We start from the raw sequence: 19,388 nt of genomic DNA on the forward strand, positions 1-19,388 counted from the left end.
CTCTTCGTTCATTGGCCCGTCTTCTGACGGCGTAAAGGCGAGGATCTGCATGTAGTGCGCGAGGCCTAGGGAACTGTTGGCCGCTGGGCGGCGCGCGGCCGCGGAAGGTCCCAGTCGAGAGCCAGCGTTTTCTCTCCCTTTCCGCTGCTTGGCTTAGCCCACCGGCAGCCTGGCTTCTCGCGCACGCGCGTGGTGATACCACCATCCGGCTGGCAGCTCAGCGGGATCCCCCGCCGTGCGTGGTGGCTAGAGCACGCGGCGTGCTTTGAGAGCGCTAGTCGCGCGGGAAGGAAACCGCATCCCGTTATCGCTCGGTGCAGGGGGAGAGTGCTGGCCTGTGGTCTCCTCGTGCTAACAAGAAAAAAACAGTGCCGGGTACCTTCTCACATATTAACTCATTTGACAATGAGAAGTATCTTAGGAAAGTACTGCTATCGGCCCCATTTTACAGATGGAGAGGGGAATTGACGCACATTTAGTTTCCTAACCAAGATTTGGACTCAAGAAGCTTAGCTCCAGTCTGTGCTCTTTACCACTGCTCTGTTCTGCCTCTAAGTTATGAAAGATGTAGAGTGCTGCTTGTGTCCTCTGGTTGCCTGGGTTACCCTTTTAATGTGGACATTACACTGAGAGTCAACTTGCTTTCTTATGTATAAAATGGGTATAATTCTCACAGGGCTATGTGTAGGTCAATTACCTGTGACAGGTTGTTGTAGGTGCTTAATTACAGCTGATTACTTTTAGCTCTTGAATCCAGCAGCAGGTTCCTGGCCTGCGTGTTAGGAGGAACTCAGGGCCATCTTGAACAAGGCCTTAGTCCACTCTGGGACTTTCAGTCTCCTTTTTTTTTTGCCACGCTGCGTGGCATGCGGGATATTAGTCCCCCGACCAGGGATCAAACCCGTGCCCCCTGCAGTGGAAGCACTAAGTCCTAACCACTGGACTGCCAGGAAATTCCCTCGGTCTCCTCCTTGATGTAAGTGAACTGAGAGAACCCTGACCAGGGTCCAGGGTCACATTATCTTCTGGAGCATATTCAGAAGTATCCCTCCACATAGGAAAATTCTCAAATCAAGAGGGTATCTCCAATGACCATTCCTCTACCCCCCTCCCTACATCCAACCTTCATCATCTTCCCTGGTCCCTCCCGTTTCCCAGTTTCGGGTGCCAAAGAAGAAACATGAGCCAGTACTGCCAGTTAATCTCAAACTCAGCTAGAAACATACAAAAGAATCAGAAACATATCGAAAACTTTACTAGAAACACAGAGAAAAAAATATAACTGTCTCAGAGACTTCCCCTCCCTCCAGGATGGGTGGACAAACAGATGGAGCTTCTAAGTCCGATGGGGCCGCTCTCGATCCCCTTCCTCCTCCTCCAGGAGCAAGGCATCCAGCTCCTGCAGTCGCTGCTGCAGCAGGGGTCCTACATCTGGGCTGGGGGCCAGATTGGGAGTAAGGGTCCTGCCAGCTGCAACCCGGGCCCCGCGAGATGGCCGCCGGGATCGAGGAAGACTACTGTCCCGAAATTCTACAGTTCGCCGGAGCTTCCTTGAGCTGGTGAAAATCAGAGTCCCGTTGCGCTCCCGGGGTTCCTCAAAGATGGTCTCAAAGGTCCTGGACCAGGCAGGGAGGAGTGCTGGTTACCAGCACGCCCCCTGGTTCCACATTTCCCTCTGTCACCCCCAAGCCTTCAAAGTTTCTCACCTCCTGGTTGTGGGTGACTGGTAATTCTTGTTGGTGTAAATTTCTTCCAAGCTGAACTCCTTCTTGTTCAACCTGCGAGCAAAGAGGAGCAGAGGCCTCTGAGAAACCTGGGGCCAGTGGGCCTGGAGAAGGGATAATCAAGGCCTGGTCTGTATTTCAGTTTCTAGGACATGCCAGGAGTGCTGCCTGAGGCAGACAAATGGTTCTAAGCACAAACCATGTCCAGACCAAATAGACTCCTCCAAGCTGGACTGTGCTCCCTGAGAGGAGATGAAGCCACACTCAGGGGATCTGAGCCTACACCTGTTTGGCCAAGGCAGCTCCATGCACAACAAACCTCTCACCTGATTGGTCGAGGCAGCCCCATTGGTGTAAGGTTTGGTTGAGAACGGGCCGGTGTCCTGCGTATTCTGAATCGAGAAACCTTTCCCATGGTCTGCAAAAACGGGGCAGAGTGTAAAAGTGCAGCATGGGCTCAGGCTCCCACTTGTCTCCTCCCCCTTCATCTGTACCTCTACCTTGGTCTTGGGGTCTGAAAGCACCTGGTCTTCTGAGGCCCTTGGCTCCTTCCTCTTGGTTGAGCTCAACCTGCAGAGAAGGTCAAGGCTCAGGGCCAAAGAGCATTCACAGCAACATCCCCATCTCCTGCCCACTGGATACTAGGGCAGGAGGCTGGGCCCAGACTGTGGCCAGAGCTTTAAGGAGGGTTTATCAAGAGCACTACCTGGGTTCTGCAGGTTCAGAGAAGGAAGAAGTGGACGTGGTAGACGAGCAAGATGTGACGAGGGGAGGAGAGCCTCCCACTCCTCCAAGAGGGAAGACCTCTTTCCGGAGACAGGGCCGAGGGGGTGGCGGGGCTCGGGCCATCTCTCCACCACCCACAGTGTGCCGCCGAGGCCGTGGCCGGCTTGGGTGGGGTGGAGCAGGGGGCCAGCTGCAGGTATCTGGGCCAGGGGGCCCCAGATCAGGGCAGGATTGGCTTCGGCCCAGAGAGGGCTTAGGGAGAGGTGCTGGGGGATTCTGGTCTTGGGCCCGCCATTGGCGGATAGGGGGCCGGGGACTGACAGATGCAGTGCCCTCAGCAGCCCCAGACTGCTCGGCCTCTGAGATGGCAATCTTCAACTCCAACTTCATGGGGGGTGATGGGGGCGGGGGCCGTGGGGCTTTGTTGGGTGTGAGGAAGATGTCAGCAAAGCTCTCCAGCTTGGAGCGGACGGAATGGAAGAGGGGGGCCAAGCCCCAGGGACTGAGGCGGGGGCGTAAAAGGCTGGATGGCGGTGGGGTCGATGGGAGCTCCAGAACAGGATCTGGGGCTGAGGAAACGAGAGGGTCAGGTGGGTATTCCTCAGCTGCAGGTGTCTAAGCCCCACTTCAGTAGCCTTAGTCCCTCCCCAAACACTAATCTTTGCCCACAGAGGAATAAGCCCATCCCTAAAATACCAAGCTCTAAATTTAGAAGTTAAGCTTCAGGTCTCTTAAGTCTAAACCCCATCTTCATACACCAAGCTCTGCCCTGGGAGGGGGTTAAGCCCCATCCCCAACTCGTCACCTCACATTTCTAAGCTCAGCTAGAATGTTCCAGGACCCCAAGTCTCATCCATCTGAGTCCTTACCTGGTGGTGGGCTCTCCAGAGGGTTTGCAGACAGGGCAGATGGCTGGAATGGGGGTTCCACATCCCTGGGTGGAGGCTTTGGCTGGTGAACCATCATCCTTGGCTCAGCTCTGGGGTGAAGGGGCAAGTTAAAGGCTGAGGAAGCTTCCAGATTCAGATCCCACCTGAGCCAGCACCTCCCCTGTCCCTTAAGGCTTCTGAAAGTGCTACAAGGAAGGATTGGACATGTAAATTCTGATGCCCCTAGCTCTGGCTGCCTGGATAATGGCTGTTGCCTGCACATCTTGATAATCCCTTCCCCAGCCCTCTCACCTTCTCGCTGGGACGGTGAAGTTGGGAGTCTCATCGGCAAAGCCCTGGATATAAACAGGGGATGGTTGTGAGGAGGCAGGGAAGCCCCCTGTGGTCTCCGTAGCTTCCCACATCCCGACTCTCTCGGTCTCCAGACTCCTGCCTGGGTTTACACTAAAGACTTTTTCATATAGGTCTTTGCTCAGACAGTGTCTTCCACCCTAAAACGCTGTCCTCCTCGCTCTGAGCAAAATCCACCCCAGACTCAGCCCTCCTACCCCTGTCTTCTATGCCCACTGGCATGCCTGCCCCCAGCTGAACTCCTGACATCTTTCCCTGAAGTTTCCATACCTCCGCTGGGGGTCTGGAGCTGGCAATGTCCTCTAGCATCACCACCAGAGTGGGCTGGGGGGCCTGGTCCACCTTTTGTGAAGGGCCCTCCTCTAGGCCAGGTGTTGTCCTTGATCGCCACCTCAGTGTGGAAGGGGGCCGATGCACACGGTTCAAGGGCTCTCGGCATAAGTGCAGTGGGTCGGGAGGCCTAGAGAGGGACCAAGAATATCAGTGGGGCTCAGCTGTGTCCCCAGCTTACCCCCAATCCTGCCATGCTCACCTGGCTTGTGGGGACCACGTGGCCTGTTGGGGTGGCGAGGCAGATGGATGGCTGTGGACAGAATCCCGACGGTTGCTGCGGTGCCGTGGGGTGGAGATCTCCTCTTGGGGCACCAGGGGGACCTAGGGGAGGAGGAAGTGTCAAAAGCAAGGTGACGGAATGAGGCTGGACAGGGCCTCCCTGTGCCTAACAGTGCCCTATGCCACAAAAATGACAGAAATCGTGGCTAGAATTCATTCAAGATCCCCAAAGAAGAGGTCAGTGATGGCCCTCAATTAAGGGCCAGATATGACAGTGTCCTGAGCTGCTGGTGTGGGAGCTGGATAATGTCACCTAGGCTATTTGAAGAAATGAAAAGGAGACGGTGACCTGGAGTGAGTCACTGCCCTATTTGGGGCCTCAGTTTTTCTAATCTGTGCAATGGAGTCAAAGTCCTCAGCCTGCTTCCCAAGGATTGCCTAGAAGTTGGGCTGGGAAGAAAGCATAAGGGTTTCTCATACTTAAGAGTTGTAGGGATGTGGTTTCAGCCCAACAGAGTTGGTAGTGGGGAATGGGCACTGGAGACCCTGCCCAATTCCAGGCTGGACTGAGAGCCAAGGAAAAACAAAAAACAAAAAAAACTCTAGCATTAGGGAGGCTGCCTGATGGACGAGTGTGAGTGTGAGATGTTTGGACCTCAGTTATCCTCACTAGTGATCTAATTTGACTTTGGTACTGAGGGGACCTGAGGGAGAAGGGGGCCTCTCAGTTCAAGGGGCTCACCATGTGGGCAGCCATGACATCTTCCAGGACCACGGCCAGGACCCGCCGAGAGGCTTTTTCCAAGGGCGAAGGGGCCCCGAGGGGCTGCAGCTTCGGCCGTTTGGGGCTCCTGGCTCCCCATAACGCTCGAGCCAGGGGCTGGCGGCACAGACCCTGCCGGCCAGGCGGGCTGGAGGATGAGAGAAGCAGAGGACGGTCGCCTGAGCCTGTTGTTGGCTCTGTGGTTTCCCCGGTACGGCCACCAGGCTCCCCGTTTCCCGGGCTCAAGACAGGCGGGCGGGGTGCGCTCTCACCTGGAGTCCCCGGGCAAGTCCATGGGGGAAGCGGCGGCTCCGGGGAGTCCCTGGGGAATCCCAGGCTCCAGCCTGGGGTTGGGGGGGAGCGGGGGAGCCGGGAGTGAAGGCCAGCCCCTCCCGTGGGGCTCCGCCCTTCATGGTCCGCCCGCGGCTCCCGCTAGCCCACGGGCCGGAGCCCTGGGGCGCGTAAGGGCGCCCCCGCCTGGCTGCCGGGAACGGGTGTCTTCCCGCTGCCGCCGCAGCGACCAGCGGATCACTCGCGCCCTGCCTAGGCCGCGAGAACCTGGATTGCTGCGGCCCCCGTTCTCCCACGGCCCGAGCCTCCTGAGGCCTTTGTCCCTGAAGATTCCTCCCTGAGATTCCCCCGGGATCAGCTGGGATCCCGGTCCTCGGAGGCTCAGTTTCCACCGGATCCCTCTTCAATTCTCATCCACCCCCAGCGAGTGGCCGAGGACTCCGAAGCAATACTCCCACACGCCGACGGTCCCGGTCTCCCACCAGATCCCCTAGACTGGATCCCCGCGGAAAGAATCCTACAGCGCGGTTCCTCCAAACAGACGCCGCGCGAGGATCCTCCTCTCCCTGTGAGCTTCGGCTCCGCAAAGCTCCACTCAGACAGGGGCGGCCCGAGCTTGAGCATCACGAACTCAGTCCGGATCCCTGGGGATCCACTGCCAAGCAGATACCCCCTTCACTCCAATCCCGGGAGGTCCCGCCCACAGACCCCCTCCCTCCGCCCTCCCCTGATCCCCGCCCAGCGCTCTCCCCAACCCGGGACCAGATGGTTCAAAAGTTTCTTTCCCTCCCTCCTCCCGCCCTCTCTCCAGCCGCTCGGTGCCCTCCCCCGCGCGCCGCTCACCGCTGCCTCCCGCGGATCCCGGGTCTTCGACGGCTCCCACCTCCGGCTCCTTTAAAACTAGCCTTACCCAGCACTGCCCAACCGCCGAGGGCCTTCTTCTCGAAGCCTTGGGGCACCGCCCAATCGCCGGTCCCCGTCTTCCGGGGTGGTGAGAAACTAAGTGAAGCCTCCTGGCGGCCATCATCCCTAGGGGCAAGAAGCCAAATTCGGCAGCGCCGCCATTACAATTGAGGGCAGATTGCGCTGAACTCGATGAACCGAAGTAGACCGGACGGCGTCATCTTCTCCGGTCAGTGAGTGGCCGAAGACTATGGCAAGTTTCTTGAGCTATTGAGGCAACTGTCGTGAAGCTAGGTTACCGCCACGTTTTTTAAGGGCATCTTCCGGTTCTTTCGTTTTTAGGCCAATAAACGTGAACTGAGTGCTAACGATATGTGAAATTCCCAATTTCCTAGAGAGGCCCCATTGAGCCCGTTTCCAGTACCCTCGTAGGCTCCTGAACCGGGTTCCCACGTTGCAGGGAAGAGTTTGGCTAGGGCTGGTGCCGCCTCAGGCTCCTTTGCTCGCACGGTGTCCTGGAGAGACTGGGCTCAGTCAAAGTGGGGAAGAGGGTGGGGCATTGAGGTTCACTTTACCCGAGTGTTGTGTACCTCTTCCTGGAGGAGCAGGGGTTTCTATAGAGGGCTCAGTACAGAGGCGTCATTGCGGGAGACCAGTAACCACCTTGGCGTGCTTGATGGGCCCGCTTTTCCCTGGGGCTCCCACGAGCCCTCTTTCAAGAGGGGCCTGGCTGATGGGGTGTGTAAATAGTCCTTAGTAGTAGGGGATCGGGGATGGAATCCTGCTGCTTAGAGAGGCTGCGTCACGGAACTTTTATACCAGGAGACTGCTGTTGGTGGGGAGGTAGTGGGCATGTACTGGCTTCTTGTATTGTGAAGGCGCCCTCACTACCTAACCAAAGCCCATGCCTCCACTAGTTCTCCTTCCGCAGGATTCCCTGGTCCAAACTAGTACTCTTCTTTTTTTTCTTTATTTAAAAAAAAAGAAAAATTTATTTATTTTTGGCCGCGCCCCCAGGGCATGCGGGATCTTAATTCCCCGACCAGGAATCGAACCCCTGCTCCCTACAGTGGAAGCTGGGAGTCCTAACCACTAGACCGCCAGGGGATTCCCTAGTATTTATTTTCTTGATAGAACAAAAAAGCCTGAAGCCTAGAATCCTGGGTCTGAGATGAAGGTGCAGAGTGACCTACTCAGCCCAGCATAATTCTCTTTTATGGGACTGAGTGATAAGAGTAATGATCCAGAAAGGAAGATATGGAAAGAACAGCATCGGTAAGAGCTGGTGTGGAAAATGAAGACTCCCCAACTCTAAGGACTCATCCAGATAGGTCTCTGGGACTACAGTGACTCTCTGTAGCACAAGGCCTGCTGGGTCCTCTGGAAATGCATGGTGAGACTTCTGGTGCGAATAAGCAGCAGCTCTTCCAACTAGAAGTGTTCTCTCTCTGCCCTGGAGCAGGGCCGGCTACAGAGGTGCCTGAGGATGTTCCCTGATGGTATGGTGATGCTTCCAGCTGTGAGTAGAGATCCCTCTCAACTTTGGTGAGTTGAGAGGGCCCCTGTAGGCTTTCACTTTCCTGCTTAAATACACAGATGTTTCCCAGACTCCAGGGCAATGAAAACCTTTCAAGGGCCGAGCAAACCTGATCTGAGTTTTGAGGGCAAAGGAAGTAGCCTAAAGAAAGGGCCTGAGAATCTGGCGGGGAGGGCCCAGCCCTACGACCCTAACTTGGGGCGCTGGAGTTCATCAAATTGAATAAGGTAGACTGTGGTTTCTTGGCCCTCAGCCCAGGCCAGCAGTGACGAGCCTTCATACCCTCACGGCCTTGCCTCTGGAAATAACCCCAGAGGGAAGATTTCCAGTCACCTCTTTGTGACTACCATATCAAAAACTCTTACCTTATCCAACACCTGTGTACACACCCCAGGCATGGCCAATGTGTGCTGATCCAGTGGCAAGAGGCCTCACCCAGCCTCCTACGGGACAGGTGATGTGGCTGGAGATTGGCACATCCGTGTATCTATTCTTCAGAAACTCCGGACCCCTTTAGGCTCTGGGCTCACATCTGCCTAACTATTCCTGACCTTAGTGGTCTCATTTGTAAAATGGGAACAATAAACCCTGCCGTGCCTGCCTCAAAATAGACTTAGAAGATCAAGTGAGAAGGCACATCTGAAAGCGCCTGATAAGTAAGTTAAGTCTCAGGCTGCAGGTAAAAAGAGGATGATAAAAACTGCCTCTTTCTCTCAGAGTGCTCTGTCCCTTCTGGTCCTCAAGCCAGCTACTCTGCTCAGTATGTTTCTCTGTAGAAGCCTCTAGCCTGAGCTCTAGATCAGCCAGGGAGGTTTGGGTTGGGTTGTGGCTGCAGGGTGTTGAGATGGGAGGGATGTTCAGTTATAGCCCTTTGCCAAGAACCACCCCTGAGAAATGACAGGAAGTCTTGGGTTTGGGTTGCTACTCTGGTTCGCATCAACCATTCAACAAAATTTCATTACTTGTGTGCCATGCTGTGGGAACAGACAGGTGCCTGTCCCTAGGAGTTTGGAGTTTATATGCCTGTGTACAAGATTGCCGTTGCCTCCGCTGCTTCCCTCAGCCTCAGTCCCCTCCACCCTGAAGTATTTAGTCCACCAGGTGCCAGCACACTCCTGTCCAATTTAGTTCCCCTGGAGAGGAGCTTTCAAGACCACCTCTGGGGGCTCTTCCACTCTGGTCAGCTACTTGCTAGAATTTTTATTTATCTGGGGAAACTGGTCCTGCCCATGGTCTAACTTATCGTCCCCAGTCTAGAACCATCTGCCACCACTACTATCCTCACCTCCTTTTTTTTTAGGTGGATATGATAGGCAGGTGTCAAGTTTGGAGGAACTGAATGGTAAAGTGATAGGGCCTGGACTTCCCCGGCGGTCCAGTGGTTAAGACTCCGCACTTCCCCTGCAGGGGGCACGGGTTCAATCCCTGATCAGGGAACTAAGATGCCACTTAACCCCACAGTGCGGCAAGAAAAAAAGTGATAGGGCTTCTGGTGAGGATGTCAGGGGAAGGAAGAAGGTTGGGAGGATTAGAGAGAGAGTCAAGAAGTGTAAAGGGAGCTACCTATTAGTATCTGAAACAGATGTATGTCACTGTGCCAGTTATTCATTTATTACCTCTTGGAAAAAAATTCATTCTTTTTGCTTGCTCTGTGAAAATGGATCTGGGCCCTTTAACTACTTTTTCTTTGCCAGCTGGCACAATTAACGTTTTGTCAGTAGGGAGCTGGGGAGACATTGCAGGAAGGAAGGGCCTTGCTTCCTGGTTCCCATGAGCCCTATTGGCAGGGTCCTGAAGTACGTAGTGGCCAGCGGCACCCAAAGGCCAGCAGCTTCCCCTGGTACACCCCTCGGACAGTTTAGTGGTAGAGTGCCTCTGGTGAGACACCTTCCCATGAACAGTTTTCCCTGGCACCCTAGAGGGAAGATTTCCATCATGTTCCACCAGAGTGGCACTCCAGTGACTTCTGTGTTCTCCCCCCAAAATTCTGGATCTCAGCCCCAGGGAGGCCCAGGTAGAGGCTCTTTCTTAGGTGCAGTATCTCCAGCTGAGGGGTAGTGGCTGCTCTTATAGCTGCTATTCCTGCATTCTTTAGAATTCTCTTTACTTCTTACTATCTATAGTAGGGAGAATTGTGTCCCTCAGAATTGTGTCCCAGTTCCTGTGACTGTGACCTTATTTGGAAATAGAGTCTTTGCAGACATAATCATTGAAATCGTACTGTATTTGGTTGGGCCTCAATCCAATGACTGGTGTCCTTGTAAGAAGAAGGAAATTTGGACACAAACTCATGGAAAGGAGAAGGCCATGTGAAGACACGCAAAGAGACGCAGGAAGAATGCCATGTGGTAACAGAGGCAGAGATTAGAGTGATGCATCTACAAATCTAAGGAATGTCAGAGATCACCAGCAAACCACCAGAAGCTAGGAAGAGGCAAGGAAAGGTCCCCCCTAGGGTCTCAAAGGGAGTATGGCCCTGCTGATGCCTTGATTTCAGGATTCTAGTCTCCAGAACTACGAGAGAATAGATTTATGTTGTCTTAAGGCCTGCAATTTGTGGTAATTTGTCATGGCAGTTCTAGGAAACTAATACATAATCCAATCTCTCATTTCTCTAATTCCCTTTTATAGTTGATCAGTCTATTTTTTTAAAGTATTTTTTTAAATTATTTTTTAATTTATTTGGCTGAATCAGGTCCTAGTTACAGCACACGGGATCTTCGTTGCAGCGCGTGGGCTTTTCTCTAGTTGTGGTGCGCGGGCTCCAGAGCGTAGAGGCTTGGTTGCTCCAGAGCGCGGGGGCTTAGTTGCCCCGTGGCATGTGGGATCCCAGTTCCCCAACCAGAGGCTGAACCCGTGTCCCCTGCATTGGGAGGCAGATTCTTAACCACTGGACCACCCGAAAAGTCCCGATAATTCTTTTTTTTTTTTTGGCTGCGCTGCATGGCTTGCGGGATCTCAGTTCCCTGACCAGGGATTGAACCTGGGCCACAGCAGTGAAAGCTAAGAATCCTAACCACTAGGCCACCCCAATTATTGGGAACTCCCAATAATTCTGTTTAATAAACTTCTGCTTGTTGAAATTGCTATGTGGATTCTCCCAATTGCACCCACACTTATACCATCACCAACAAAAATACTAGTGTTTTAGCACTAAAGAAAATGGAATATGCAAATCTTGAAAGTTCCTACTGCAATTACTATGCAGATATTTCAGAGAGTAGGCCATTATTGAGAGAGGTTTAAAATCTGCATTGCAGACATATTCCTTAAATGCATTTTGAATGCTCCTATTGCACCTGAGAAAAAAATAAAAATTGAGAGCAGATGGTGCCTGTGAGGACAGCTGGCTCAACCGAAGCGGAGAAAGTTGGGCTAGACAGCTGCCATGTTATCTAAAGGCCATTCCTGACATCCTGTGGTTTCAGGTGGAGGCCAGCTCTAGACAACACTCAGAAAACAAGTCCAGGTAGAGGTTTCTAGAAATGACTGTACCTGATACTATAGGCTGAGAAGGCAGAGGGACAGTGGTATCAGTGGCAATGCTGGGGCAGGGAGGTCCATGACACACACAAAACACATTCACCTGGCTATGACCTTTCCTCCAGAGAAAGAGGCCTAGACATGGGAGGCAAGGGCCCTGGCTGGTCAAGAAGGCTCTAGGGCTTCCCTGGTGGCACAGTGGTTAAGAATCCGCCTGCCAAGGCAGGGGACACGGGTTCAGCCCTGGCCCGGGAGGATCCCACATGCTGCGGAGCAACTGGGCCCATGTGCCACAACTGCTAAGCCTGCGCTCTGGAGCCCGCGAGCCACAACTACTGAAGCCCACACTCCTAGAGCCCGTGCTCCACAACAAGAGAAGCCACCGCAATGAGAAGTCCGCGCACCGCAACGAAGAGTAGCCCCCGCTCACTGCAACTGGAGAAAACCCGTGCGCAGCAACGAAGACCCAACGCAGCCAAAAATAAATAAATCAATAAAAAAAAAGAAGGCTATAAATATGGGATGACATGTCCATTTATTTGTTCAACACATTTTTAAAACTCAAACCACGTGCCAGACACAAAAAATACTATGGTGAGCAAGACAGTGAGAGTCCTTGTCCGCAGAGAGACAAGTAAACAGACCAGGGCATAGTGAGATAGATGCTAAACTCAGCTTATATACAGGTTCCCAAAAGAGCACATAAGCAGAACTAGAGAAACCTCAGAGAAGGTGATGAATCATCTAAGAACTGAGGGAAAGGGGGTCGGTGGGGAGACTGTGCATGGGTCATCACAGCTGTGCAAAGGACCAGAGGACAAAACTCAGGAGGCTGCAAATAACTGGGTGTCAGCCTCTCAGAACTAATGCATGCCTTTTAGAATAAATACGTTGGGGCTTCCCTGGTGGCGCAGTGGTTAAGAATCTGCCTGCCGATGCTGGGGACACAGGTTCGAGCCCTGGTCCGGGAAGATCCCATATGCTGCAGAGCAGCTGGGCCCATGCGCCACAGCTACTGAACCTGCGCTCTAGGGCCTGCGAGCCACAGCCTCCGTGCACCTAGAGCCTGTGCTCCGCAACAAGAGAAGCCACTGCCATGAGAAGCCGGCGCACCGCAATGAAGAGTGGCCCCCGCTCACCGCAACTAAAAAGAAAGCCCACGCGCAGCAACGAAGACCCAATGCAGCCAAAAATAAATAAATGAATTAATTAATAGAATAAATATGTTGAATACTCCTTTTATTACAGTGAAATAAATAAATAGAGAAATAAGCCATCTACAGTCCTACTTTTTGAAAATCACTATAACCCTTACTATAATTTAAAGGACAAATAAAGTCATTTCTAAAAAAATGTGTATCCAGTGGTAACCTATAAGTAACTTAGAATAAAAATTACAACTATAGGCAACAATATGAGTGAATTTTAGACACAAAAGAAGACAGGCACCAAAAAATGTGTGTACATATATACAGTGATTCCATTTGTATTATGTTCAAAAAGAGGCAAAACTAATCTGTAATGTTAGAACTTGGACTAGTGGTTATCTTTGGGAAGGGTGGTGACTGGAAGGTGCATGAGGGGTATCTAGGGTTAGGGTGCTGGAAATGTTTTGGTTTCTGCATCTGGGTACTGGTTATGTGGGTGTGTTCACTTGATGAAAATTCATTGAGCTGATACTTAAGATTTGTGCACTTTCGTGTATTATATTATTCTTTAAAAAAAGTAATGTATATCTCAATATGTAAATGCTTGGGCAGGGCTTTGCCAAAGGATTTAGTGAAGCAATCATCTGGAAGTATGCTTGCACTACATATAGGATTTCTATGAACACAGCAGCTGCAAACTCAGGCTGTCACAGATGGGTTGTGTTGCTGATTCAAATTCAAGTGTGGCCATCTGTGCAGTGATTTTCCAAAACGGCAAATCATTCTTGGCAAAGTTCCAAATGAAACAAAATACAGTCTTTCCTCCATTTATACAGGCCTTTCTGAAAAAGTCAGGATTAAAACTGTACTTGTAAGTTTGTGCTTCTATATAAAATAAATTTAGGTTCTGTACTCAGATAATTACAAACCTGTTTTCACCTACACGAATGTCCACGGGGCATTCTGAGCATGGTAGAGGACAAGGGACACTTTTTCACTGAGCAGGGCTTTCTGGTTTTGAGCAAGACAGCTGATACCCCTGGGCCCACCCATTAAACGGAGGGATCCCTTATCTATGTCGATTAGAAATTGTCCATTCTCCCGCTTTGGAAGGTAAGCTCCTTGAGGAGAGAACCTTTGCCTGTTTTTCCCCCATGGATTTGTCCTAAACTATTGGTACATAATAGACTCGGGACTGACATGGGAAAACCATGAGAAGGAAGGACTCGGGTAACAGGATTTTAGGTCCTATGCTAGCAACAGGAGTAAAGTGTAGTTGAATAGTCAACTAAAATATCTAGAAACAAATAAGAAGCTCTCGGCTCAACAACCACGTGAAAATGTTTAGCAGCCAGTTAGATGTGCAGGCCTAGAGGAGGATTTCTCAATCGCAGCACTAGTAATATTTTGAGCCAGAGAATTCTTCGTTGTGAGGGGCTGTCCTGTGCATGGGAGGATGCTTAGTGGAAGCATCCCTAGCCTCTACCCATTAGATGTCAGTAGCGCACACATACCCCTCCCTGGACCCTCCCTTCCCCCACCCTCCACCCCCATGCTGGACAACCCAAAAATGTCTCTATACATTGCCAAACACCCCCTGAGGGGTGGGGTAGTGGGGAGTCACCCCCCCCAAGTGGGGAATCACTGGCCTAGAGGATATGACAGTTGGAACCAAGGGAAAGAGGTTGGATGCCTGAACCTTGGGAAAATGTACTTTTTTTTTTAATTAAAAAAAAATTTATTTTAGTTATTTTTGGCTGCATTGGGTCTTCGTTGGTGCGCGCGGGCTTTCTTTAGTTGCGGCGAGCGGGAGCTACTCTTCGTTGCAGCGCACGGGCTTCTCCTTGCGTTGGCTTCTCTTGTTGCGGAGCACGGGCTCTAGGCGCGCAGGCTCAGGAGTTGTGGCGCACGGGCTTAGTTGCTCTGTGGCACGTGGGATCTTCGGCACCGGCAGTCGGATTCTTAACCACTGCGCCACCAGGGAAGTCCCCGGGAAAATGTACTTTAAAAATGGGGAATGTAACAAAGAAGACAAAGATGAGCCAAAAAACAAAACAAAAAGGGATTCAGAAGCCACTGGAAGAAAGTAGCAGAGAGATTTAACAAGGAGGTTAGCAGGTCTTGGAGAGAATTGTTTTAGCGGAACAGCAGGACAAGAGCCTGGTTGGCATGGGTTTATGTGTGTGTTTGTGTGCACACGTACGTGTCCTAGGTGGGACAGGTGATGAAAATGTAGGTGCAGACCAGTAGCCAGTAACAACGGGAAAGCAAAGAAAACTTTTTTTCGTTACTTCAATATCTTTGAAAAATTGCTCTGCCAGCAGTAGCTGTATAGCACAACGGTTAGGATACATGGGCTTCAAAGTCAGATACATTGGATTCTATTGCTGGCTCCTTAATTTAGTGGTGTTCATGTTACAGTGGAGAGTTTCTTACTGGATTGAGCTTGAGCACCCCCATTCGAAAAGTGAGATGATCAGCCTCATGGGGTTGTTTCAAGGATTAAATGAGAGAATGTATTTGAAGTGTTTCACACTGTTCCTGGCACATGGTGTGGGTTGTTGTTTTTCTTGTTACACTACAGTTATTAGATGCTTAGGAGCAACAGAGAATAAGATTATAACTTTGCCCACTCAGCCCTCAGAGCGATGGAGAAAAGGGAAGAGGGTGCTTCTGTAAGTCACTGAAGTCCAGCTGGTGGTCAGGGACTCTATGCCAGGAGTGTGTCTGAGCTGCTTAAGTGCCAAGATGGCTCAGAAGGAAAAGCCCTAGTGATTAGGTCAGAAAGACCACTGGACTTGGAGCCAGAGAGACCTGGGTACCAGTCACCCAGTCTCAGTGTTCTTATTCTCCCCCCGCAACCCCGCAATGTTCTTATTCTTAAATAGGGACCACACTCCCTACCCTCACACGGAGCGTTGATCAGGGTTAGATGATTCTAAGAAGGTTGTTGTGCACCTGGGGCAATGTAGAAATTCCACAAAGGTGCTCAGCTCCCTACTGGCTTCTCTCAGGACAGGAACCCAGTTAATTTTGCGGCCAGGACGCACTCTCCGAGGCCTTGTGGGTCAGCAGAACAGAAGGAGCTGAGGTGGAATAGCCCAGAGGACGCTGACCAATGCGGGCTCGCTACATGGTAACCTCCGGGGACTCCTGATCCTGTTCTTGGGAACCCGGCCTCCTGTCAGGCGTTACCTAGCAACAGCGTCCTAGAGTCTGGCCCAAGAGGCCAGTCAGCGCGTACTTAGTTATTTCAGTGATGGGAACAGTCCAGTCACCGGGCGCTGTCAAAAGCCACCTCCTCAAGCTAATCTCCGCAAGCACCAATGAGGGGTTAGGAATTTTAAGAGCCGGAGCTGAGTATTCGGAACTGGCTCTTATTTGATAAGACCAACTGGGGGGAAAGAATGACCAGCCTCCGACTGCATCTGAATGATGGTTGTGAAGGCAGATCGCCGCCATATTCTCTTAGGGCGTTTTCCGGTACCGTTGTCCACTCTGAGTACCAGAGTGACCCATGACGTTGTGGTTCCTCTGGGCCGCAGCTTGGCCCCACGCAAAGCCAAATCCGGGCTGACTCAAACACCGGCTCTAGCAGGGCAGTGTCTCCTTGGTCCGAAAAAGAGAGTGGCCTTTGGATTGGGGCATCTAGGACCTGGGGACTGGAAGAATTCAAGGGCCGCCCTAGTCCCGTTCCGCATCTGCAGCCCAGAGCCTGGATCCGAGCCGCGGAGGCTGTAAGCTGTGTAGCTTTGCCGCGTGGCGGAGTATTTCTTCTTGGAGAAGTGGTGAAATCCGAGGCGCAGAAGGCCCTTTACCAAAAGTGATACTAGAGACCTATGGCCACCTGGGGGCGCTCCGTGAGGCCCTTTAGTGGTCTCCTCCCTTTGCCCATTTTTGCTCACTCTTTATTCATCTATTCACGATGTACCCAAGCCAGTTCTTGGGCTAGAACTTCAGATGCGGACTACTCAGACAGGGCAAAATGCCTGGAGCAGAGGGGAACAGAGGGGATAGTGGGCTGAGGCTTGGGGAGGGACTGTCCTAGAGTGTCTCTTGAAAGCCTTTTTTTTAAAAATAATTTACTATGACCATCTTGCTGTGTCTATGACTACAACATAGTTTTTTTTATAAACGGCTTTATTGAAATGTTATTCACATATCATGTAATTCACCCATTTAAAGTGTAAAATTCAATGTTTTTAGTATATTTAGAGTTATGAAACCATCACCACAATCAACTAAACACATTGTCATCACTCCAGAAAGAAACTCCCCAGCCATCACTCCACATTCTCCTCTCCTCTAGCCCCTGGCAACCACTGATCTACTTTATCTCTCTGTAGATTTGCCTTTTCTGGACTTTTCATGTAAATGGAATCATAAGACATGTGGTCTCTTTTTATCTGGCTTATTTCACTTGGCATGTTTTTAAAGTTCATCCGTATTATAGCATGAATCATTATTTAAATTTTTTTAATAGATTTTATTTTTAGAGTAGTTTAGAGTTCACAGTAGAATTGAGCTGAATGTACAGAGAGTTCCCATATTCCTCTGCCCTCCCCCCAGCCTCCCCCACTATCAAGAGCCCATACCAGAGTGGCTTATTTGTTACAATCTATGAACCTACATTGACTCATCATTATCACTCAAAGTCCATAGTTTACATTAAGATTCACTTTTGGTGTTGTACTTCTATGACTTTTGACAAATGCATAATGTATCCACCATTATTATAGTATCATGTGCAATAGTTTCATTACCCTAAAAATCCTCTGTACTCCAACTATTCATTCCTCCTTTTCCCAACCCCTGGAAACCACTGATCTTTTTATTGTCTCCATGGTTTTGCCTTTTCCAGAATGTCATATAGTTGGAATCATACAGTAATCACTTAGTAATATGCATTTGAGGTCACTATGTATCTTTTCATGGCCTGATAGCTCATTTCTTTTTAGCGCTAATATTTCACTGTATGGATGTACCACAGTTTATTTATCCATTCACTTACTGAAGGACATCTTGGTTGCTTCCAAGCTTTGGCGATTATGAATACAGTTGCTGTAAACATCTGTGTGCAGGTTTTTGTGTGGACATAATTTATCAACTCCTTTGGGTAAATACCAAGAAGCATAATTGCTGGATCATATAATAAGAGTATGTTTATTTTTCTAAGAAACTGACAGTCTTACAAAATGGCTGTACTAATTTTTTTCAATGAAGGGGTGTTGGACTTTGTCAAGTTCTTTTTGCACATCTGTTAAGATGATCCTGTGGTTTTTGTCCTTATTTTATTGACATATGATGTATTACATGAATTGATTTTCAAATGTTAAACCAACCTTGCACTCCTGGGCTAACTCCCATCCAATCATGCTATATAATCCTTTCTATGTGTTGCTGGATTTGGTCTCTTGTATTTTGTTAGGTATTTGTTTTTATTTTTATTTGTGGTAAAATTCACACAACATAAAATTTATCATCTTAACCATTTTTAAGTGTACAGTTCAGTAGTGTTAAGAATACACACATTGTTGTGCAACCAATCTCCAGACCTTTCTCATCCTGCAAGACTGGAACTCTGTATGTAATAGGGAAGAACCTTTTGTATTCTATCACAAGTTAATCACTAAAGAGATGTTGCCTGTAAGCTTAAATTATACACAATGGCCCATCTCTGGGAACCCTGCTTCCCAGGTAATGAGCATTAAGCTAAATACCTTTGTTTAGCTCACAGGAAACATCCTGACCAGGGCCACCTGTGAATGACTGCGGGAGGAAGAAATTAACACATTCCCTCTGGAGGCAGATGGGAATCAGGAAGTGTTTTGCTTTACTCCCTCCCATTTTTGTATAAAAGGAGCCTGAGTTGTAACTCAGGCAAGATGGTTCTTTGGGCACAAACCCACCATCTTCTCGGTCAGCTGGCTTTCTGAATAAAGTCGTTATTCCTCGCCCCAGCAACTCCTCTCTTGATTATTGGCCTGTCCTGTGGTGAGCAGTATGAGCTTAGACTCAGTAACATATACTCATTAAAAAACTCCCCATATTCCCCTCTCCTCAGCCCATGGTAATCACCCAACCACCATTCTACTTTCTGTTTCTATGAAATTGGCTACTTTAGATAACTCATATAAGTGGAATCATATGTATTTATCATTTTGTGACTGGCTTATTTCACTTAATGTCCTCAAGTTTCCTCCAAGTTGTAGCACGTGTCATGTTTCCTAACTTTTCATGGCTGGATAATATTCAGTTGTATGTAAACACCACATTTTCTTTATCCATTCATTGGTCCATGGACACCTGGGTTGCTTCCATCTCTTGACTATTGTGAATAATGCTGCCATAAACGTGTGTGCATCAATAGCTCCTCAAGACACTGCTTTGAATTCTTTGGGGTATATACCCAAAGTGGAATTTTTGGATCATAAAGTAATTCTATTTTTAACTTTTTGATGCACCACTATAATGTTTTCCAGAGCAATTGCACCATTTTACATTCCCACCAACAGTGCACAGGAATTCCAGTTACTCCACATCCTCACCTGCACTTGTTCTTTTTTTTTTTTTTTTGTAATAGTAGCCATCTTAATGTGTGTGAGGACAGTAGAGTTTTTTGAATATTGAAGACAGGCTTATCTAATCATCTGTTTTAAACAACTGCTTTTAGTGCAATTTCTCTAGCTCTTTTATGTTTCAGCCAGCTTTTTTCCCTTTCTTCTTTTTTTAATTTATTTATTTATTTTATTTATTAATTTATTTTTGGCTGTGTTGGGTCTTCGTTGCAGGCTTTCTCTAGTTGTGGCGAGCTGGGGCTACTCTTCATTGTGGTGTGCGGGCTTCTCATTGTGGTGGCTTCTCTTGTTGTGGAGCATGGGCTCTAGGTGCACAGGCTTCAGTAGTTGTGGCATGGGGGCTCAGTAGTTGTAGCTCACAGGCTCTAGAGTGCAGGCTCAGTAGCTGTGGCACATGGGCTTAGTTGCTCTGCGGCATGTGGAATATTCCCGGACCAGGGCT

General features: G+C 49.8%; 1 protein-coding gene across 5 annotated transcripts; it reads right to left on the reverse strand.

Moving 5' to 3' along the window:
* Nucleotides 1-1,233: 1,233 nt before the first annotated feature.
* On the reverse strand, nucleotides 1,234-6,276 carry PRR14 (proline rich 14). 5 transcript variants are annotated; one of them, XM_057529403.1, is made up of 12 exons: nucleotides 6,141-6,261; nucleotides 5,279-5,350; nucleotides 4,986-5,154; nucleotides 4,224-4,345; nucleotides 3,962-4,151; nucleotides 3,632-3,675; nucleotides 3,320-3,525; nucleotides 2,431-3,019; nucleotides 2,219-2,294; nucleotides 2,051-2,142; nucleotides 1,707-1,778; nucleotides 1,234-1,616 (listed from the first exon to the last, which is right to left on the reverse strand). In XM_057529403.1, exons 2-12 carry the CDS (start codon nucleotides 5,299-5,301, stop codon nucleotides 1,337-1,339), a joined length of 1,863 nt encoding a protein of 620 aa, XP_057385386.1. In that variant the 5' UTR covers nucleotides 5,302-5,350; nucleotides 6,141-6,261; the 3' UTR covers nucleotides 1,234-1,336. The 5 variants fall into 5 exon arrangements, with proteins under 5 accessions (XP_057385386.1, XP_057385388.1, XP_007186474.1 ...); XM_057529405.1 differs by lacking the exon at nucleotides 5,279-5,350 and having other exon boundaries at nucleotides 6,141-6,276; XM_007186412.3 differs by lacking the exon at nucleotides 6,141-6,261 and having other exon boundaries at nucleotides 2,225-2,294; nucleotides 3,320-3,429; nucleotides 5,279-5,667.
* Nucleotides 6,277-19,388: the final 13,112 nt, after the last annotated feature.

The sequence above is a fragment of the Balaenoptera acutorostrata genome, chromosome 15 (assembly GCF_949987535.1).
Source record: "Balaenoptera acutorostrata chromosome 15, mBalAcu1.1, whole genome shotgun sequence".
Classification (NCBI taxonomy): Eukaryota; Metazoa; Chordata; class Mammalia; order Artiodactyla; family Balaenopteridae; genus Balaenoptera; species Balaenoptera acutorostrata.

What these genes read in the sequence shown, in the direction of transcription:
- PRR14 (XM_057529403.1), bottom strand. Translation starts at nt 5,301, where the DNA reads ATGGACTTGCCCGGGGACTCCAG. An exon ending in GCTCCAGACCCCCAGCGGAG is followed by an intron (nt 3,676 to 3,961) that starts GTATGGAAACTT and finishes GTTTATATCCAG; the next exon opens with GGCTTTGCCGATGAGACTCC. An exon ending in ACCCCAAGACCAAGGTAGAG is followed by an intron (nt 2,143 to 2,218) that starts GTACAGATGAAG and finishes CCGTTTTTGCAG; the next exon opens with ACCATGGGAAAGGTTTCTCG.